At 34.4% G+C, this 20,726-nt stretch overlaps 1 protein-coding gene across 1 annotated transcript; it reads right to left on the reverse strand.

The window, feature by feature from the left end:
• Positions 1 to 17,568: 17,568 nt before the first annotated feature.
• On the reverse strand, positions 17,569 to 20,056 carry LOC143614831 (uncharacterized). Its single transcript, XM_077088151.1, has 6 exons — positions 19,793 to 20,056; positions 19,385 to 19,466; positions 18,805 to 18,871; positions 18,523 to 18,705; positions 17,854 to 17,914; positions 17,569 to 17,783 (listed from the first exon to the last, which is right to left on the reverse strand). The coding sequence occupies exons 1-6, from the start codon at positions 20,004 to 20,006 to the stop codon at positions 17,569 to 17,571; spliced, it is 822 nt and encodes a 273-aa protein (XP_076944266.1). The 5' UTR covers positions 20,007 to 20,056.
• Positions 20,057 to 20,726: the final 670 nt, after the last annotated feature.

A 20,726-nucleotide genomic window follows, 5' to 3' on the forward strand; every position in this document is an offset into this window, starting at 1 on the left:
CTATACGAAGTGAAAACCCTAACCTGAGTAACGAGGAGAACGAACGGGAGCGACAATTGGATTGCTGAAGATTACTATCGTTTATCTGTTATTGTTCTTCTGATTTGTGCTAGATTTTGCAACAGATCTGGATGAATCGAAACCCTTGATCACCGATTTGAAGACAAACGACGTGAACAGACACAATTGAGAGAGGGAACAGAGAGAAATTTATGAGACGATTTTACCCATCTACATTAAAACCCATGTTTTTTTTTCTTTTCCCCTTTCCCTTATTTTCTTCCATTGATCAATGAAATCAATGGTTTTATTGGAGTTCTCTAGTTCTTTCATTAAAACAAGTTCTCTCTAGATCCCATCCCTACATACATACACACACACACACACACATATATATATATATATATAAGGGAAGGTTAACATACAAATAAAATTAACGTGCTAAACGTGATAATCAAGTAGAGTAATTATATATACAAGTAGAGTAATTATCATATAGTAATTACATAATTACTCCACTTGTATATATAATTACTCTACTTGATTCTCACGTTTAGCACGTTAATTTCATTTGTATTTGATCCAAACCCTATATATATATATATATATATATATATATATATCTTATACTAAAACTGTTTTTAAATATTAAAACCTTTATAATTTTTTAATAATCTATTACATATATTTATATATACTAGATACCCATATATATGGTGTGTAACCAAAGTTAAAAAAAATGATCGATTTCTATGTGGGTTTTAATAGTATAACGTTTATTAGTATTTAATATTAACTATATTAAATAAATTAAACCTTTTGGACCATAAAACAATTAGAACAAAAATAATAAAAAAAATCTGCCATGGCGGGGACTCGGACCCGCGCCATTGGCCAGCTCAGAAGGAACACATACACACACCAGCCACCTGCGCCGGTGTGTTTCTTGGTTAAGAACTATAAATAGAAATTTAAATACAAAAACAGATTAACCCAAATTTGATCATAAACCCTAGATGACAAATCGATCAAACCGTTCAAAGATCGATCAAATTAAGTTAGGGTTATTGCTAAGCGATGAACAATGATCATATTACATGAACCGAGTAACTGAATTAATGACGCACAGATGCTCAATTAGAACCCAACTCAGACGGCTCTAACATGAATACGAATTTGTACTATCAGGCTGATATAACGAAACTGATTAAGGGGCTTCTGTTCATGAGATCACAGGGATGAAGCAGACACGTTTAATTGAGTTTTTATCATCTCTAGATAGTATATCCCTAAGATGGTATAGACGGTTTGATTATTTTGGTAATATGTATCATTTTGATATTGTTTTCTAAATAAATTAAGTCGGTATAGCTCGAAATCTACATGTAAACGATCTTACAAAATCAATTTTGTTTATAATGCGTAAATTATGGTACAAGTTAACAAACGGGTCATCAGGTTGGTTGAAAATGGGTCTACTAGTTTGGTAAAATGGGCTTGGATATTAAATTATACCAATTTTGCAATATGGAAGAGGGTAAGAAATGAGGTTAAAGTTTAGGTAAGGGTTAAATTTGAATATGTTTCAAATTTATTATATATATATATATATATTATATAAATATAATAAACAGATAATATTAATAAAATATTAACTCGAATAACGTGATATTTTTTTATTGATAAAATTTTCCGAATATAAAAACGGGTCGGGTAATCGACAAAATATAATAAGTGAAAACTCCGAGTTGTTGCAGTCTCCCCTACTTTAGGAATTTCATCCCGAAATTAAAGGATACTATAACAAACCACTAAATTTTGAGGAAAGGAAATGAGAAAACGTTTACGAGCCAAGATCTAGCCGCTAACACGATACATCAATACAATACAAATACGTTAAATACCATTCATTACGTTATTGGTGGAATACATACATTATGGTGAATAACTTATATCTAGAGAGAATCTGGCATGGTAATAACATGAAAATAACTTAGGCTCGGATCTCTACCAAATTATGAATAGTAACTGCCTATAAATTGACCATCAGCTCCCATTCGTTAAGTTGGTCTCATTTGTTATACTGTAGTAACGGATGAGGCACCATTCATTATACCTTGATAACGAATGGTAATACCTTCACGAATAAGCCATCATTCATTATATCTTCATAATGAATGGGCTCATAACTTAACGATTTGCCTAGTTAACTAACAAATGGACCCATTCGCTAAACAATCCATAGCGAATAGCCATTTTACATTAAATTTACATACTAGTCTATCTATAACTTATTCGATAGGCTACGGACACCAAATAATGCACTAACAGACTCCCTCAAAGTGAGCAACAGTTGGAGATCATCCCGATCATCCACTGGCGTATGATATGGTACATGTCAACATTCAACAGCAAGTCATCACCTATCTGTCAACACCGGTAAAGAAAAACATATCTTTACGTTTAACCTCGTCACACATCTTCATGAACTACCCAATCATTCAACATCTTTCACTTCGGTTTTCCCTCCCTTGATAACATATATCCCAAATATACTCTTTGAAGCTCTTCTACATCCCATTCTCAAAGTTGCACTAATGTTTGGGCATATGATTCAGAGTTCCAACCTCTATTTTTAAACCCTGAATGATCAAATTCTTCAATATAATGACAAGATCATATATTCTTTAGTAAGATCAACCCGTTCGAAAAATCTTCCCCCTCAACAGATTAATCCGTCGTAAACTCGTAGCCAACATAGTCAGGATCAAAGTCCCTCAGAAAGAAGTAAACTGATAGACACTCGTTCCACATAGTCAGGTTGCAATCTCGAACAAACTAATCAGCAATCAAAGAACAATTGCAGTCTTGAACTCAGTCAAACGTAGCTTTGCAATCGTGAATTACCACCCGAATTGCAGTAATTTTATTTAAGAAACCATTGCAAAGGTAGGAATATACAAGCCAAATAAACTCAAATGAAAGTTTTATCTCCTCCTTTTTCTTGAAAAATTCAGCAAGGTTTTGATCAATCTTCAAAGCGCACAAACAAACTCCTCCTTAGATTACTCGTGCTCTCCCCCTTGGCCAGTCGAAACGGATAAAAAGTTGGCCGGAAAATATATCACCAAAATTTGAGAGAAGAGTACCTAAACATTAGGAATATCCCAGAAAAAACTTTTTTAAGAAAATTTTACTAAAATATATTTTTTACGTTAACCCAATGACGAATGAGTTCAAAGAACGAATGAGGTTTCATTCGTCATTCCATACGTTATCCTAATCACATTTGTTAATCAGTCTACTCATTCATTAGAACAGTATCCACATACGTTAACAATGTGTCTCATTCGTTACACTTAAACGAATAAAACACATTCGTTTAAATTAACACCTTCATTCGTTGTAACATTTGAATGAATGAGGTCCCATACGTTAAAGATCACATTCTTCTGATCCAATAACGAATGAACCCACATTCGTTAGAAATAACCATTCTCATTCATTATAACCGTCCACATTCGTTAGAACATTTATACGAATGAACTCATACGTTAAGAAACCACATTCGTTATACCCATTAACGAATGGCCTTAAAACAATAACGAATGGTCTCATTCGTTAAGAAACCCTTAACGAATGGCAATAATAACATAACAAATGGGTTGTTGGATTTGAACTGTTCACCAGAAAAACATTTTTCGCCGGAAAAAACAGTTAGACCGCCGGAAAATTCAGTTACATCGACAGAAACTGCACATTCAAGCTTCATCCATGGCAGATTCATCATACCATCATAATTAACCATGAAGTTCACACCGTACTCGGAATTTCATCACGATCCCGAATATATCATCAATTTAACTTAACAACCACTGATTCAACACCAATTAAATCAAACAGTAACTTGCTCTTCAATGGTGAAACCTTCAATTCACCATAATTAAACACCAAAATCAATAGAAAGCTTCATATTACCTTAACAAACACGAATCTACCATCAATAACACTTTTCCTTTGATCCAGATCTGACCAAATTATGCCAAAACCCGATGAACACGAAGAACACCATCTCATATCTAAATCATACCTTAAATTGATGCATCGAGAGCAATTGTCTACTCTAATACCAATTGAGAAAACGTTTACGAGCCAAGATCTAGCTGCTAACACGATACATCAATACAATACAAATACGTTAAATACTATTCATTACGTTAATGGTGGAATACATACATTATGGTGAATAACTTATGTCTAGAGGGAATCCGGCATGGTAACAACATGAAAATAACTTAGGCTCGGATCTCTACCAAATTATGAATAGGAACTGCCTATAAATAGGCCATCAGCTCACATTCGTTAAGTTGGTCTCATTCATTATACTGTAGTAACGAATGAGACACCATTTGTTATACCTTAATAACGATGGTAATACCTTAACGAATAAGCCATCATTCGTTTAATATTCATAAAGAATGGGCTCATAACTTAACGAATAACCTAGTTAACTAACGAATGAACCCATTCGCTATATAATCCATAGCGAATAGCCATTTTACATTAAATATACAGACTAGTGTATCTATAACTTATTCGATAGGCTAAGGACACCAAATAATGCACAAACAGACTCCCCCTTTTCCGTAACTATCGAATACTTAACTGCAAATCATCAGCCACATTTCATGCACTAAAAGGAAAATTTTAAAATAATATTTTATCATGACACAATACTTTAAATAGTTAAAAACAACGCTTCAAATGAAAATCCGAAAAGGGAACTTATATATCGGATGTATCAGCGGCGTATCCACCGTGTCCTTATCATCTTTACATTTGTAACGTTACCCAACTATTTTCAATTCTATATTATGACACACAATCTTACGCATCATGATTTCCATGCGAGGACTTCGATAAAAATGTTTCGGACCATAATTATTTTCATCGTCGGATGATCCACATGATTTGTCCCATCGTGTGGATTTACAAAACGTTTGAAAAATATAATTTTAAGAATATAAATCGTTTAGGGAATGGAGTTATAAGTGAGTCGTCTTTTAGATAGACAAAAGTTTATAGTTTGGTTATTTAAAATGGGGATTTTTCTAATTTTTAGTTAGGGTTATTGCTAAGAAATGAACAGAGATCATATTACATGAACTAATTACCTGAATTAATGACGCACAGATGCTCAATTAGAACCCAACTCAGACGGCTCTAGCATGAATACGGATTTGTACTATCAGGCTGATATAATAATTGATTAAGGGGCGTTTGTTCACGAGATCACAGGGATGAAGCAGACACGTTTAATTGAGTTTTTATCATCTCTTGATAGTATATCCCTAAGATGGTATAGACGGTTTGATTATTTTGGTAATGTGTATCAGTTTGATATTGTTTTCTAAATAAATTAAGTCGGTATAACTCGAAATCTACATGTAGACTATCTTACAAAATCAGTTTTGTTTATAATTCATAGATTATGGTACGAGTTAATAAACGTGTCTTCGGGTTGGTTGAAAAAGGGTCTATGGGTTTGGTATAATGGGTTTGGATATTATTGGATATTATATTATACCAGTTTTGCAATATGGAAGAGCGTAAGAAATGAGGTTAAAGTTTAGGTTAGGGTTAAATTTGAATATGTTTCAAATTTATTATATATATAAATATATATATATATATATTAAATATATAATAAATGAATAATATTAATATAATATTAACTTGAATAACGCGATGTTTTTTTATTGATAAAATTTCCCGAATATAAAAACAGGTCGGGTAACCGATAAAATATAATAAGTGAAAACTCCGAGTTGTTGCACTTTTGTCTTACTGTCATCATTTAATCATGTATTTGAAAGATGATTATGTTGTATTTTTAGTTGCAATGATAATGTACACTTTACATATTTTTTTTGGTTGCTCTGTGGTCTTGCTTATTTTCAGACATTCTGTGAGAGTGTTGAGGTTGCATCATCCAAACCTTACAGTCCGTTTAAATCACAGCTATCTCGTGAGTTCAGCTACAAGGTAGTGATGTGCAAAACGGTCTAATAAAATATAACCTAACCTAGACACTCTAGTTTTAAATTTATAAATCTAGATCTCCTAATACTAGACCACTAGACAGGCAAGTGTACCTATCAATTGTAGTAAAGCCTAACGAAGTCCGGATATCGAACCCACAGGACACTAGCGACACCTAAATTAGACTCTGACTAATAACTTAAATAAATTGATTTTATTGATTTTTATCTTTTTTTAATTATTAAATATAAAATAAATAATACTTACTCTAAAACTATACACCGCCAAATCGGTTTAGAACTCAAATAGGGGAAACAACTACCTAGGTAAGGAATCCTGCTAGTCAACTCGTAAACTCTTGGAATTGGATTTATAATTGGTACCGTATTCTAAAAATATGAAACTTAAGGAATAACTAAAGTATGCTAGATCACCTCCCTATCTCACCAACAATACCTGAGAACCCTAAATATCATGTAAAGCTCAACGGTTAAATGGTTTGGATCACCTCCCAGTCTCACCTTACCTAACTATGCTAAGGTACCCAAAGACTAAATTACCTCCCGGTATCTCTAATCACAAAACACCCTAAGGCGTAAAGAGGTATTCTATTTAATTCGGTTACAACTCGGATCTGTAAGAATCTAAAGGAATCTAGGGTAACTTACTCCCGTGCAATCACTACCCAAACCCATAAAAAACCAAAACAGACGACACTTAATTACCTCCCGGTCTCACAAGTGACAGAATATAAGGAATCTCTAAACTCTCAATTACCGTTCCTATGGGATACGTTAACTATAAACCATAAACTAGTTGTAAACACACAGTAAACAACCTAATATGCATCCATACATGAAAGACATTCACAAAGACGCATATGGAACAATAAATTGATAATAAATTAATACCAAATACGCATATGCATCACAACCAAATACAATAAAAACTTTACCAAAGCCTGAACCAATCAATAAATAATCCAAAATCGAAAATAAAACGATTCAAACAAGTATTCATCCAAACTCAGGCAGTATAACAATTTAGCCAATCATAATAAATGATGAATCAAAGATAAAATATATATTGTGGTTCATTAAATAATATAATATATGAAACCTACTATCTTGATGCTTGTTTCTTTAATTCTTGTTATCTGCTTCCAAGCTCCTAACCACCACCAATAGGGGTGGTGTCCTTCTGTTCGTCTGCCTCCTTGACGTCTGAATCAAATTGACCAGGGGGTAACCCCTTGCTGTTGACGGCTCCCCCCTCTGACTTCCTTCACAATCCTCCACTTTACAATTTATGGACCCTTTTTCATTATCCCCCTCGTCAATTCTTTCCTTTAAACCCTTCTTGCGGCCCAACCTACCTAGCCCATTGAAACTTATGTAAAGTCTTCATAGTTTTACTCATACATTAAAATTAACCAATATAAAATTAAAATATATATATAACAAACGTTTTTGGTGGGAACCTGGTTAAATCACATCAATCACATTCTTATTCTTATAGTAATTAACACCATGTATATATATGATTATATTAGGAACAAAAATATCAACGATCATAAAATATATCTTCATTTATCTTATTTTAGTTTTAAAGACTAGTTTGATCATTTTAGCTCATTATCTGTTGAAACCTTAAAAATCCAAATATGAGCAAAATATATATATATTTAATAAAAACCAACTCAAAACAACTCAAAAGTGTAGCGCATATTAATATAATTTATGTATATTTTAGACCACATTAGCAGTTTTCATGAAGTTCTTCTATTCGACTTTTAATGTATTATGGCTTATTGAGTTTATGAACTTCCAACATACAAGTTATTTATGTTTTGTAGATCCGTCCTATAAAGAAGAAAAGAAAAAGAACCAGGGCCTTGCTAGAATGGAAATGGAATGAAATTGTCGAAATCAGCAGTTCTAAGGAATCCATTGAGTTTGTTGATATGACTGTTGATGCTACCATCCCGTCTGATTTTAATGCGGCACCCTCCAAAGATGCAACTGCTGATACGGCTGACTCGTTAGAGAGTTTCTACAAAGGACTAAACATTCCAAAAGTTTTCATTAACTGTCACTATCATGTTCTCAAGCTTAAAGTTGTTGATTTATAGATTTTTTATGTTGTTTTGTATCTTTGTGTTGGCTTCTTAAGCTGTATTATGTTTATGTTACAAGCTTTACTTTATCAGCCTATTTTATAACATATCCAGTACTCAGCAAATGTTTAGGTCATGTATTACAATCATGTATTACAATCATACAGCTTAATCCCAATTTATTAACTACAAACCCATAAACCCAATGTTGCATAAGGACAAATTAACCAAAAGGGGTGGATTATAATTATTCAATTTTAAAACGTGATCCTATACATATCTTAAACTCGAGCCTTATAATCTCAATTCCCTTATCTCGCTCTTGATCTACAGCGAACAACCCTAAATCAAGCTTCTTCCAAAATTACACTCTTAATTTTGCAGGCTGAATATCGCAGGTGATAATCTTAACATTAGTTTTATATTTTATTTGTTTATCCTAATCAATTGCTGAGTTTGATTCGTGCCGGTAACATCTCAATCGTTCAACTGTGTTCACAAACGTGGCCTTTCATTTGCTGCTAAAAACATTTCTGATACATTAATAAGCTTTTGTTTTACAACCATATATCCATTTACTACCTTTCAAAAACTAGGAAAATATTAGACTAGAAACAAGACAACCAAAAGACAACAAAACATTACATCTAACAAACTAAAATGTGAATAACCCTATCATTGTTTGTTTTTGTCTGCTTTCCAAGCATGTTTTTCAATTTAAGCAACGATTCGGTCATGTTGTTGTTCATCTCAATTGTTGCGCTAGATAATTCATTGCCTTTTCACGATCTTCATATGTTTCGAAGAGAAGAATCCTATCTAGCATGTAGTCATTCTTTATGATGTGCTATTTGCTTGTTTCTTCCACCTTCTCCATGTTCATCTTCGTTTTCACTTCTTGCCTTTTCTCTTTGACCCTCCATCCGACGAAAGTTTTCTTCATTTCTTTGTTTTCATCACTTGCCCAATAATAGTACCATCTTGCCTCCATTATGAGTTGCAATGGTGCGTGAAAGAGAAGAAGATAAAATTGTGTGTTGTGTGTGTGTTAGTGGATTAGTATTGTATAAATGTTTTATATATGTAAGATCCAAGTACGTGTAATCACATGTTTTGGTTACTTGCTAATGTAACCGAATTGAATTGAGTAATGGTTGTGTTAGTGGGGAGTTATTAAATAATTCAGGTTTTTGTTATTTGTTATTTATGTTGACCATATTTTGTTGGTTATTGTTTTTAAGCAATGTAGATAATCACACGTTTTGGTTAGTGTTGCTACAACAAAGATAAGACCAATGATAGTGAATGGACTGGTTAAGCTAACAAGCTTCAAGGGTTCAGGTTAACCTAACGCAGGTCGTGGTGTCCCTCTACGTTTGCAAAACGTAGGAGGTTCATTAGTTTGTTGTTGATTGTTATAGTTCACCAAGGATCAAGAACCGTGATGTTTGGGATCGGTTCTTGAATGATGTTCTTGGTGAAGCTTTGAAGCTATTGAAGTAAGAAAGAAATAAGCTAAGAGCATATTTCTCAAGGAAGAAGAGAATATCAGGGAGAAGGTGTTATCTCCAGATCTGATGATCCCATGTTTATGGCTTAAGTCCTCCTTTTATAGAAGGAGAGACCAAACCCTTTATCCAGTGTACAAACTAATTGACCTCCAGTTCGCTTAGAGGGTTGACCGTTATGGGCGGGAAGCTTTGGACCGTTGGTCCGTGATTAAAATAATAATACTTTATCTGAGCAATTGCTCAGAGGGAATAGTGATGTGAGTCTTGGCACGTGAGTACTTGTTTACATAAGTTTAGGCGGGAAATGAAGCCTTTAACCTTTTAACCTTTTTAGCGTTAGTGTGTTCCAGCCATTTTATTATTTCCTTGGGCTACCCCCGTCATCAGTTAGCAAAATGGAACCGAATTGAATAGGTTTGTTAGTGGGGAGTTTTTATTATTTATTATCGAAGTTGAGCATATTTTGTTGGTTATTGTTTTGAAGCCATTTATTTACATATTTATTTTGTATTTTCTTTAAGAACGGCATCATCATCGTCGATTCCAACACAACAGATGAAGAAGAGCCTCAAGAAACAAATCATAGATCAGTATTACGAAGAAAAAGCTCTTGCACTGGAACTGAAAAGGTGTTTTGATGGTTTGCAAATAGGAAGCTTAGACCGAGATCAAGTGACAAGGAATTTGATGGCTAATGGAATTGGTACCAGGTATGGAACACGAACACGTTACAATCTCTAACCCCAAAGCACGGGTATTTATAATATAACATATCAAGTTTAGACTACAACTAGGATTGCTAAATAATAGGACATAATAATTATACTAACAATTAAATCTAAGCACATTTAATTGTCTATAATTATCCACTCCTTAAATCTTGTTACTTAACCTTGCACGCAAAGTAACGCCCTTGAACCGAAATTCCCAACAATGGCAATGACTTCAAAGTGATATGATGGTGGTATATATACAACCAAGATTCGGGGAAGCAGGATGCGGAAATTATGGCTCTAATTAATGATCTTCATTCTCAAGTTTGTGCTTCATACATGTGTACTTTAGAGCTGAGGGTTTCTCTGGAAGCCACCTTTTTATCCATGTGGATAGAGGTATGGTGTGCCTACATCCCACCCTTCCTAGACCCTACTAAGTGATATGATGGTGGTATATATACAACCAAGATTCGGGGAAGCAGGATGCGGAAATTATGGCTCTAATTAATGATCTTCATTCTCAAGTTTGTGCTTCATACATGTGTACTTTAGAGCTGAGGGTTTCTCTGGAAGCCACCTTTTTATCCATGTGGATAGAGGTATGGTGTGCCTACATCCCACCCTTCCTAGACCCTACTTATAGCTATGCTATTAGTGGGACTTCACTGGGTATGATTGATTGATTGATTTATTCTCAAGTTTGTGCTTCGATAGAGCTGAAGATCAAATTTCTAAATTCGTTGGAGTAGTTTTTTTAAGGGTTTTTTTTGGATCATCATGCTTGTGAATGGTTTGTTTTGATGTTTATTATGTTTGTTTATGATAGGTTAGATGTTTCTTTTGATGTTTCTTAGGCTTTTTCTAAAAATAGTTTTGTTTTGGTTGTTTAGAATGTTATTAATTATATGTTGCTTCATACAAACTTTATGAATTTAGTTTTTTATTTGTGAACATGATAAACTGATATTCTTGGTATAAGTTATATTTTACTTATCACAATTTATTTGGTCTAAGTTATCTTTTTGGTCTTCAGTGTTTGTAGCCCATTTTCGTATATGTTTTTATTAGAAAACTAAGTTATCAAATAACCAAGTCTGAAAATGAATTATAAAAAATTAGTTTTTTGTTTACTTAAATACAAGTTGATAAAACTTCCAGCTTGTCAGGAATTTGGTTAGCAACATATGAAACGTCAATTAAGTCGATTGTCCTATTAATCCTGTTAACTAACAGTCTAACACTGTTGTGGGGTTAAGTTTTTTTAATTTTAAAGTAATCAACTAATCCCATGTTATTGTCAAGAACTCTAAATCTATCTGGTAACACTTTCAAATACTATCAAGACCCATTAAAAATTGCATCAGTTTTATTAAATGATTAAAATCATTAAACTTTGTAGATGCTTGGCAATTACAAGAAGGTAGTTGAACCATGGCATCAAACTGTTTCCACATCGTGTTAAGTTTATGAAAATATTCAGACACGGAACTTCCATTTTGACTCACAGAGTTAATTTTTTGATACAAACCAAACACAACTGACCCATCGGCTTTATCATAGGTTTCTTTTAAATCTTTCCAAACATCTAAAGCCAACTTGGAAAACACTTGCCTTAGATATAACTCTTCAGAAATAGAATTAAGAATCCAAGAAAGGACCACAGAATTACACCTGTCCCATTGTTTACTAAGAACTTCATTGTTTACTAAGAACTTCATTTTCGGTTGATTTTAAACACGAGCCATCGATAAAACCTGTTTTATTTTTAACTTGTAAAGCTAGAAGCATGGAGTTAGCCTAGACAGTGTATTCTCTGTTCCTTTCAATTTAATGTTCACAATAGTTAGAGTGCTAGTATCGCTTGCATGAAGATACAAGGGATTACTCGCATCCAGTTTACTCACCTCAGTAACAACAATAGAACTATCAGAATCTCCCATTTAATCAATACACAAAAAAATCAAGTAATTAAGAAAGCCTTGCAGACAATAAAATGTAATCACACAGAATGATGCACACAAAGAACACAAAAAAAAAAAAATAAAAGCAGGGGATGTCTCTCCCTGTCAATAACCTGGTCCGACTAGCCCAGTAGCATCAACGGCCTAATGCCAACAAAAAAAATATATGTTTATAACAGCAAATATAAAAAGCAAGGAAGGATCTGACCGAGATAAGGGAAGCCACCAGACTATATTCACGAGAGAGTTTGAAACAATAACCTTCACTTAGATCCGTAATACAACAGCGGAAGAACCATAATCAGATCACGAAACAATCAACCAGAGCCCCTTAGAGCTCTAATACCATGTCAAGAACTCTAAATCTATCTGGTAACACTTCAAATACTAGGATTACAAACCGAGATCAATTGTTCTTTTACAAGGATTGAAGAACTAAATAAGAACTAAAGTATGATTGAGAATTTTACAAGAGCTCAATCTAAGGCTGAGGGGTGTGGGGGGCGCGAGAGGGGGCGCGAGTGGGGGCTCCAGCCAATAATATTGTGACGTGTGGCAGAGAGAGAAACTTGATAAGATGGGTGTTGGTTGTGGTGCTCGCGCCCCTGGCCCTGGTGTGGAGGGGCGCGAGAGGGGGCGCAAGCGGTTTATTTTTTTATTTTTTTATAAATGTATTAAAAAAACGTATTATTAAAAAAACAAGAAATTATTTAAAAAAACACACATTTTTTTGAAAATTCATAATAAAAAAAAACATACTAAAAATTAAACAAACAATAATATTTAATAATAAAACTAATCTAATACAAGATCATCTGGTCGCCTCGCCCACAAATGTTCAACCAACTCATGTCGAAGCTCCCCGTGTATCTCACGGCTCTTGATATTTGCTATGTTATGAAGTTTTTGTTGATCACTGATTGTGGACGGTTGTGGCGGAATGTCACCTTGGTAGTTTTGGCATATAGCTTTGCCCTCGTCTTCTAACGTCATGTTGTGTAGGATAAGACACGTGTAGACGACGTCCATTATCCTCTCCCGAGTCCAATAACGTATCGGGTTCGCCAGAACATAATATTGTTTTTTTATAGCTCCAAAAGCTCTTTCAATATCTTTTCTAGCAGACTCTTGCTTCTTCGTAAAATACTTCCGTTTGTCGGCGATTGGATCTGTAAAAGCTTGAACTAACACAACCCATTCATTGTAAATACCATCGACCAGATAGTACCCGTACTTGAAGAGTTCTCCATTTGCAACAAAAGATTGAGGTGGTTCAACCCCGTCGATAAGGTCGTTGATCAAATGTGACTGATCGATAACATTAAGGTCGTTATTTGACCCAGCAACACCAAAAAAAGCATGCCAAAACCAAAGATCCTGTGACACCGCCGCCTCAAGTATGAGGGTCGGCCCTTCATGATCACCACGGTGGAACTGACCTCGCCAGGCCGTTGGACACATAGCCCATCCAACATGCGTACAATCGATGCTACCTAGCATCCCAGGAAAACCATGTTTTTCTGCGTGCACCTCATATATGCGTTGGATGTCATACGTTATAGGTTTACGCAGATATCTCCGAGCGTAAGTCGATATGACTCCTACGTACAATATATATTACAAAATGTAATAAATATTTAATAAAAAGTAAAATTAATGTTTTTTACCTTGGCAGAAAAAATGAAGGGATTCACGTGCAACCCTTTTCGACATCTGTAAATACTCATCCAAAGCGTCCGACGAGATGCCGTACGCTAATTGACGGATAGCAGCCGTGCATTTTTGAAGAGGGGTAAAACCGGGAAGACCCCTAGCATCCTCCCTTTGTTGAAAAAAGGGATACCGTGCCTCTAAATCACTCGCTATACGCGTGAACAATTGCCTGCTCATTCGAAAACGAGTTCGAAAATCCGACTCCGCGTATACCGGTTGAGGGCTAAAATAATGCCTCATCAAAGTATCGTTAGCACCCGATCGATCACGATCACGAGGTGGTGCTCTAACCCTCGGGAGTCGGGGTTGATGGGCTTGATTTTGCAAGAGATTGACCACGGTTGCGGTCAAAACTCCCCCTACATGAAGAAGCAAATCATCCTCTTCGGAGGAGTCGGAATCAGACGAGTACGACGACATTATTTTTAAAAAAAAAATTGGGACGATGGGTTGTTTTTGGATTTTTTTTTGAAGTTGTGGTAATTGATTTATATGAAATGGGTTATATATAGGAAAAAAATTTTGGGTTTTATAAAGGAGTTTGGGATATTATATATGAGTTTGGAGATTGAAGTTGTGTTTGATATGGTTAAAATGAGTTGATTTAGGGGTATTATATAGGATTTTGTAAAGGTTTTTTTAAAAAAAAACCCGAGCTCAACGGCTCTTTTGGGTGGGCCCACCAGCTTTTCCTCTCTCTTCTCCCGCGATCACCCTTGCGCCCGCCTGGAAATCCGCGCTCGCGCCCCTCTCGCGCCTCGGTGGTGTGGTGCTCGCGCCCCGGGGCGCGAGCGGATGGCCTCACGCGCCCTTTCTCGCGCTCCACACCCCTCAGCCTAACAGAATAACAAACTAATAGTGTGAGAGAAAATAATGTGCTGCCTCTTTTCTTCTCAAACCCTACACTTCTTAATATATAGACAGACATACGAGCCCTAACCAGAACCAAGCTCCTTGCAGCAGCTACAAGCCCATTGAAGCCCAAAAAACCCAGCAAGACTCTCGAGCAAATATGCACAGAACCAAAAAGTATATAATATTAAACTTATGATTATTAACCAAAAATATTCAAGAATGTTATTGGATATAAAATTGATATATAGACAATATCTTCGAACAGTTATCCTTGATGCGTGGTCATCATGCTCTTATGTCATCATAAGTGTTCGCCTCCTATTTTATATGTAGTAGTTAAGTTGAGTGGTCAGTGGTTATTAATTACACCATTCACCGTCATGTGTTAATGAGACCATCTATTTAACTGGTTTTTTACGTTGTATCTTTATAAATTATAATTGGCTGTTTTTCTTTCATGAGTAACTTTTGTTTACATGTAGATGTTATTTGTGTTATGCGTGAATGGGGTTGTGTTGAGACTGAATTGCAGTCATCAAAATCACGTAATACACAATTTAGAAGGATTGTTCTGGCTAATGAAGCGTAAGTTTGTTTACTTGCCTTCTTTGTGGATACTACTTGTGTATATTTTATTTTTTAACGTTAAATATGTAGTTTTGTGGACATCAATGTTACTTTGTGGGGCCCGCTTGCGCGCAAGTACGATGATGATGAAATGAGGAGTTATGCAGCAACTACGGTGGTTATCGTTTGACGTGTTGCAAGGTGACCTTTAAACTTATGTTTATATAATCCGTTTGATATATGAATCTATCTGTTTTAGACATGGTAATTGAACAATTTTTACCTTCTTGTAGGTGGTCCATGCTTGGTCTCAACGGCCTCATCTCAGTTTTATGTTAATATTGTGATGTCTTCAAGGCTATGTACATTGTTACCTTTGTTAATCCTTCTTAACTAAAACACTTTTTTTTTGTTATCAAATTTAAGATTTTTAATATTTTTTTTAGGTTACCAGTTCCTGTTTTGTTTAAGTCATATGTGCAAGCAACTAAAGACTCTGTTGTAAATAGTGTTGCTGATCTTAACAGATATTTACAAGGAAATGTGTCTGAGGTACCTTTTATTTTTATGAGTAAAAAAGATAAAGTTTCTATAATGCCTTGATTCAATTTTTTTTTTCACATAAAATTTAGATTATGGGCACAGCATACAATGTTGGTGCGACGATAGTTGACGTAGATTTGTTTTAACGATTGGAAGTATGTTCAATGTTCTATATGTCGTAAGAAAGTTCATTTTGTTAACGTTGCGTACTATTGTGAACTGTAAAAACAATGCGTCTACTCCACGTCATGGGTAAGTTTTATATACACAATTATTGTGCATGAACCTTTTTTTATTTCACATTACGCTTCAACAGTTACAGGTTGGTTGTTCGTTTGCTTGATGCATATGATGATATTTCGTGTGTCATGTTCCATGAAGTTGCGTTGGTACTTCTTGTCATAAGTGCAGATGACTTGGTTGCTAAGAGTATAGCAGAGGTTCGTTATTGATGTTTAAGCAAATATATTTTTGTTTTTATGCTGCCTTATTATGTTTAACTATATGTGTGTGTATACATTTGTGTATCTTCTATGTATATTTATTATTTGTTTGTATACTGAAATATAGATTTACTATGTACTTTTGTATGTTGGGGATGATAGTTTTTGGGTTCATAATTTTTTGCTTGATGCTTTATGTGCCCGGAGTGTTGTATTTAAGATTAAGATTACTGGTTTTAATGTGGCACCAAACAATTCACGAGAGTTACTGTGTCAAAGTACATTTGTAGTATGCAGTTGGGATGCCAGAAAACTACATCCTCCTCGTTTATTGCTTCGAATTCGCTTCCTTTGGATTCTTCACCGACCAAATACCAGCATCGCCTTACCAAGGTATTACGGATGGAAACATCATTGGCAGATCCACGCCAAGTGACAAGTCGTTAACGGCTTCACGTTAGAATGATATACGCATAACCTAAGCAGTTAATGCGAAAAAATATCGGATATCGGTTAAGGACCGATATCTAGTGAGATATCGGTGGGATATCGGTAATTTTAATATCATGTAAAATTCATATATATAGCAATTTAACACTACTAATTCAGTATAGTCTCCCACCATTAACAAATTAACCATTTGCAAATTGCAAAACACTAACAATCGTAGCAAGTAAGAATAGATTAAGACTTAAAACACTAACATTGAACACTAAAAGTTGATAATTAAGACTTAAAACACTAGCATTGAACACTAAAAGTTGATCATTAAGACTTAAAACACTAATATCGGGATTCGGCAATATCGGTGATATATCGGTCAATATCGTTGATATTATCGGCACCGATATTCTGAACCAATATTAGTCCACTTACGCCCAAGCTAGTTTTGGGTTGTTATCAGGTCAGTTTGTAAACCAGTTTACTGGTCCCGAACCGGTTTTTTTGAACACCTGAAGTTCAAACCATCATATGTTTACAACTTGATTACAACGCATTTACTATATGTCAACTTGTTAAACATGACAACCCGTTTAACCTATTTTGATAAATGGGCTACACGGGTCATGTTCAGAGTTACATGATTTTAAGAGTATGATTTTAGGACTGCCCTCTTGATCTAAATGATTCCGACAAGTTTGAGTGATCACCGGATACTTTCTTACCAAAAGCACGAATTATCTTGGAATAATAGTCCCATTCAGGATGAGAAGATGTTATAGCTGGATCCCCAATCAGGTGGGCTTTCACATAACTCTGAACATCTTCAGCTTCCGCAAGACCATCCAAAAACGCCCTTAACTCGCCATTTGGGCCTAATCAAAATTTCACATATTTAGAATATGAACATTTTCCAAAAACAAGCTAATGAATCTATAAATTTACCTAGAACATCATCTTTCTCGTTTTCAGGATCATAATTCCCAGGATAAATCGAAGTGTTTGGCTGCAACAAAACACACATGTATCATCATCATTAAGGGTGTTAACATTACACACTCGTGCACGCAGACACAAATATATATAGATATAACTAATCGTTTAAGTGTATGTTATGAATGAATCGAATGAACACGAACATATAAATCAAACAATTTTTTTTGTTCATGTTCGTCTGTTTAAAACCTGCACGAATAGTTCATGAACGTAAACGAACTTAAACAAACATAACTGATGATCACGAATGCAAACTTTAGTGGATGATCACGATTTTTTCCAATAAATATAACCAAGTAAATATATATATTTAATTTAAACGAGCCCCTTTTATGTTCATATTTATATAAATCTAATTAAATTATCTATAGTTTAAAATCTAAAGGAACATAAACGAACAAAGATAAATAAAGGAACATAAACGGACGTTCACGAACATAAATGAATGGACACATGTTTGTTCAATTAATTATATGAACAAAAAATCATGTTCATGTTCGTTCGTTTGTTAAATAAACGAACTTCCCGCCGAACAAATCACGAACTGTTCAGGAACGGTCGGTTCGTTTACAGGCCTAACCGCCTAAGTGTATGTGAGATGTATATAAAGAGTGATACAGGATTCAAAAGGGCCTTCACGGGATATGTGATCAACAAAGTGTTGGATGCAGAGTATTCGCCTTCAGACCATGGACTGTATATATACTTTTTCTGCCATATATGCTTAAGTTCTTTCAAGAACACCGGCTTCTTGTTGTTGTCCGGACACATGAAGCCTGTCTCCGTGCATTGGCCTTGATCCTAACAAGTCGTTAAAACATCAAAATCGTCGTAAAAGATAATAAAAGACAGTAAACAAGAAAATTGGTCCGATTTGTAATCCAAGTGATTTAAACTCACCCATGTAAACAAAAGCTTGCTTTTAAGTTCTCCCATTACATTGGTGAGAACCTCACCTATGTTATGCCTGAAAAAAACACATAAACTAATATTAATAACAGATAAAAATAATTATGATTATATATAAACGAACCAAACATCCAGCAAACCGCCTGTGAACCATTGGCGGACAAATTCTTTATTTTTTATTTGTCAAACAAATAAACATAAACAATGTTATTTAGTTAAATAAACGAACATAAAAAAAGTTATTGTTTAATCATTCGTGTTCCTAAAATATCCGTTCATGTTTGCTTGTTTACGTATATAAATATTTTTAAAGTACATTAAATAACTAAAAAAAACAACATAAACAATTATATAAGAAAAAAGAATATTATGTTTATTTTAGCTTTATAATAAGCTATTTTATGAAAATAATATTCATTCCTTTGCTCGTTTATTTTCTTAACAAACAACACAAAAAGCAGTTTGTTTCTATTACCCGTTTATTTATTTTTATCAGTTGAACTTAAACGAACAAATACTAACAAAATGACAAGTAAATAAAATTAAAATTCAGATATTTTGTGATACTAACTCCATAGCAGATGACCAAATCCCAACTTGAAATCTCTCAAAACAAAACTTCAAAAACTCTTCACAGAATGGTCTCTTGTAAACTGTAAATACACATATATTATAACGCGTTAGTGAACATAAATATAAAAATAGGACAGGCAATTCCTGTCACGAAACGGAAAAAAACCAGGTTTTGGTTGGGCTGACACGACCTTTTTTCTTAAACAGGTCAACCCGAACATGACACGTTTAAAAAGTGGGTCAACCCGAACACGACAATGAAAAAAGGTTGGTTGACCCGTTAACCCATTTAAAAGTTTTTTAAAAAGTTAATATTTTGATTATTAGTTCTTAACAATTCTTCATTCCTAATAACCCGACCACATCGAAAAGCAAATAATAATATAATATTGCTGGGTTTGCTTACTCATAAAATTGCCAGAAGAGAAATCCGGCAGGCGGTTTTTAGGAATGGTGTGTGGGCGGCGACGATGAGCTCGGTGAACAAGAAACCCGCCCATCGGAAGCACAAGAAGCTTCTTTCTGGGACCAAGGTTAAGCTTATCCATGGATATTATACTTATTAAATCCATTCCTGTTTCTTTTTCATTATCAGAACCAACACTCTTCTTCTTCATCATTAATATTAATAATAATATTATTTGGTAACAATAATTTGATAAACGACTTATGATAAACTTTGGTTTATACTGAAAGTACAGATTAGCAACAAAATCTTCGATGTGTTTGTGTTTTTGTTAGCACTTTTTTCAACTTTAACCCTCTCACTATTGATAGGTCGTATACGATCCCTCTAGTTTTCTAGCTTCCGTTGCAACTTGTGGGGGTGTGCATGAAACTGTTAAACCGATCTGAAAATGAAGAAATCAAACCCAAGTTTTGGTTCGACTTCGGTTTTACGTGTAATTAAAACCAAAATAATCGAACCGAACTGATAGATTTTTATTTATTAATTTTTATTTTAAGTAATTTAGAATAGTTTAATTCAAATATTTTAGCTCAACTGTATAATAATCAATTCGATCGTAATTATTGACTGAAACCGAACGGTTTTCAGAAACATAAAAAACAGAAATTTCAACTTTTGGATCAGTTTTAGCTCAAATCCAAACCGACCCATTCACACCTCTAGGCCCTAGCAAATAGTTTTTAAAATACGTTTGTCCAATATTGGCACCAGATTAAGTTATAAGACAAGTTTCCAATAAACATAAGTTTGCCATTCTAAACTTATCGGTGTGGTTTGCATAACTGAGGGTCTGGTCAAATTGCGTGTTTATGCTTTTGAAATTCTTAGCTTGATTGTTGTATATGAATATGATCGGTGTTTGACCTTTAAT

The sequence above is a fragment of the Bidens hawaiensis genome, unplaced genomic scaffold, assembly GCF_021521415.1.
Source record: "Bidens hawaiensis isolate Kalapana, Puna unplaced genomic scaffold, B.hawaiensis_p1.1 tig00041188_1, whole genome shotgun sequence".
NCBI classification, from domain to species: domain Eukaryota; kingdom Viridiplantae; phylum Streptophyta; class Magnoliopsida; order Asterales; family Asteraceae; genus Bidens; species Bidens hawaiensis.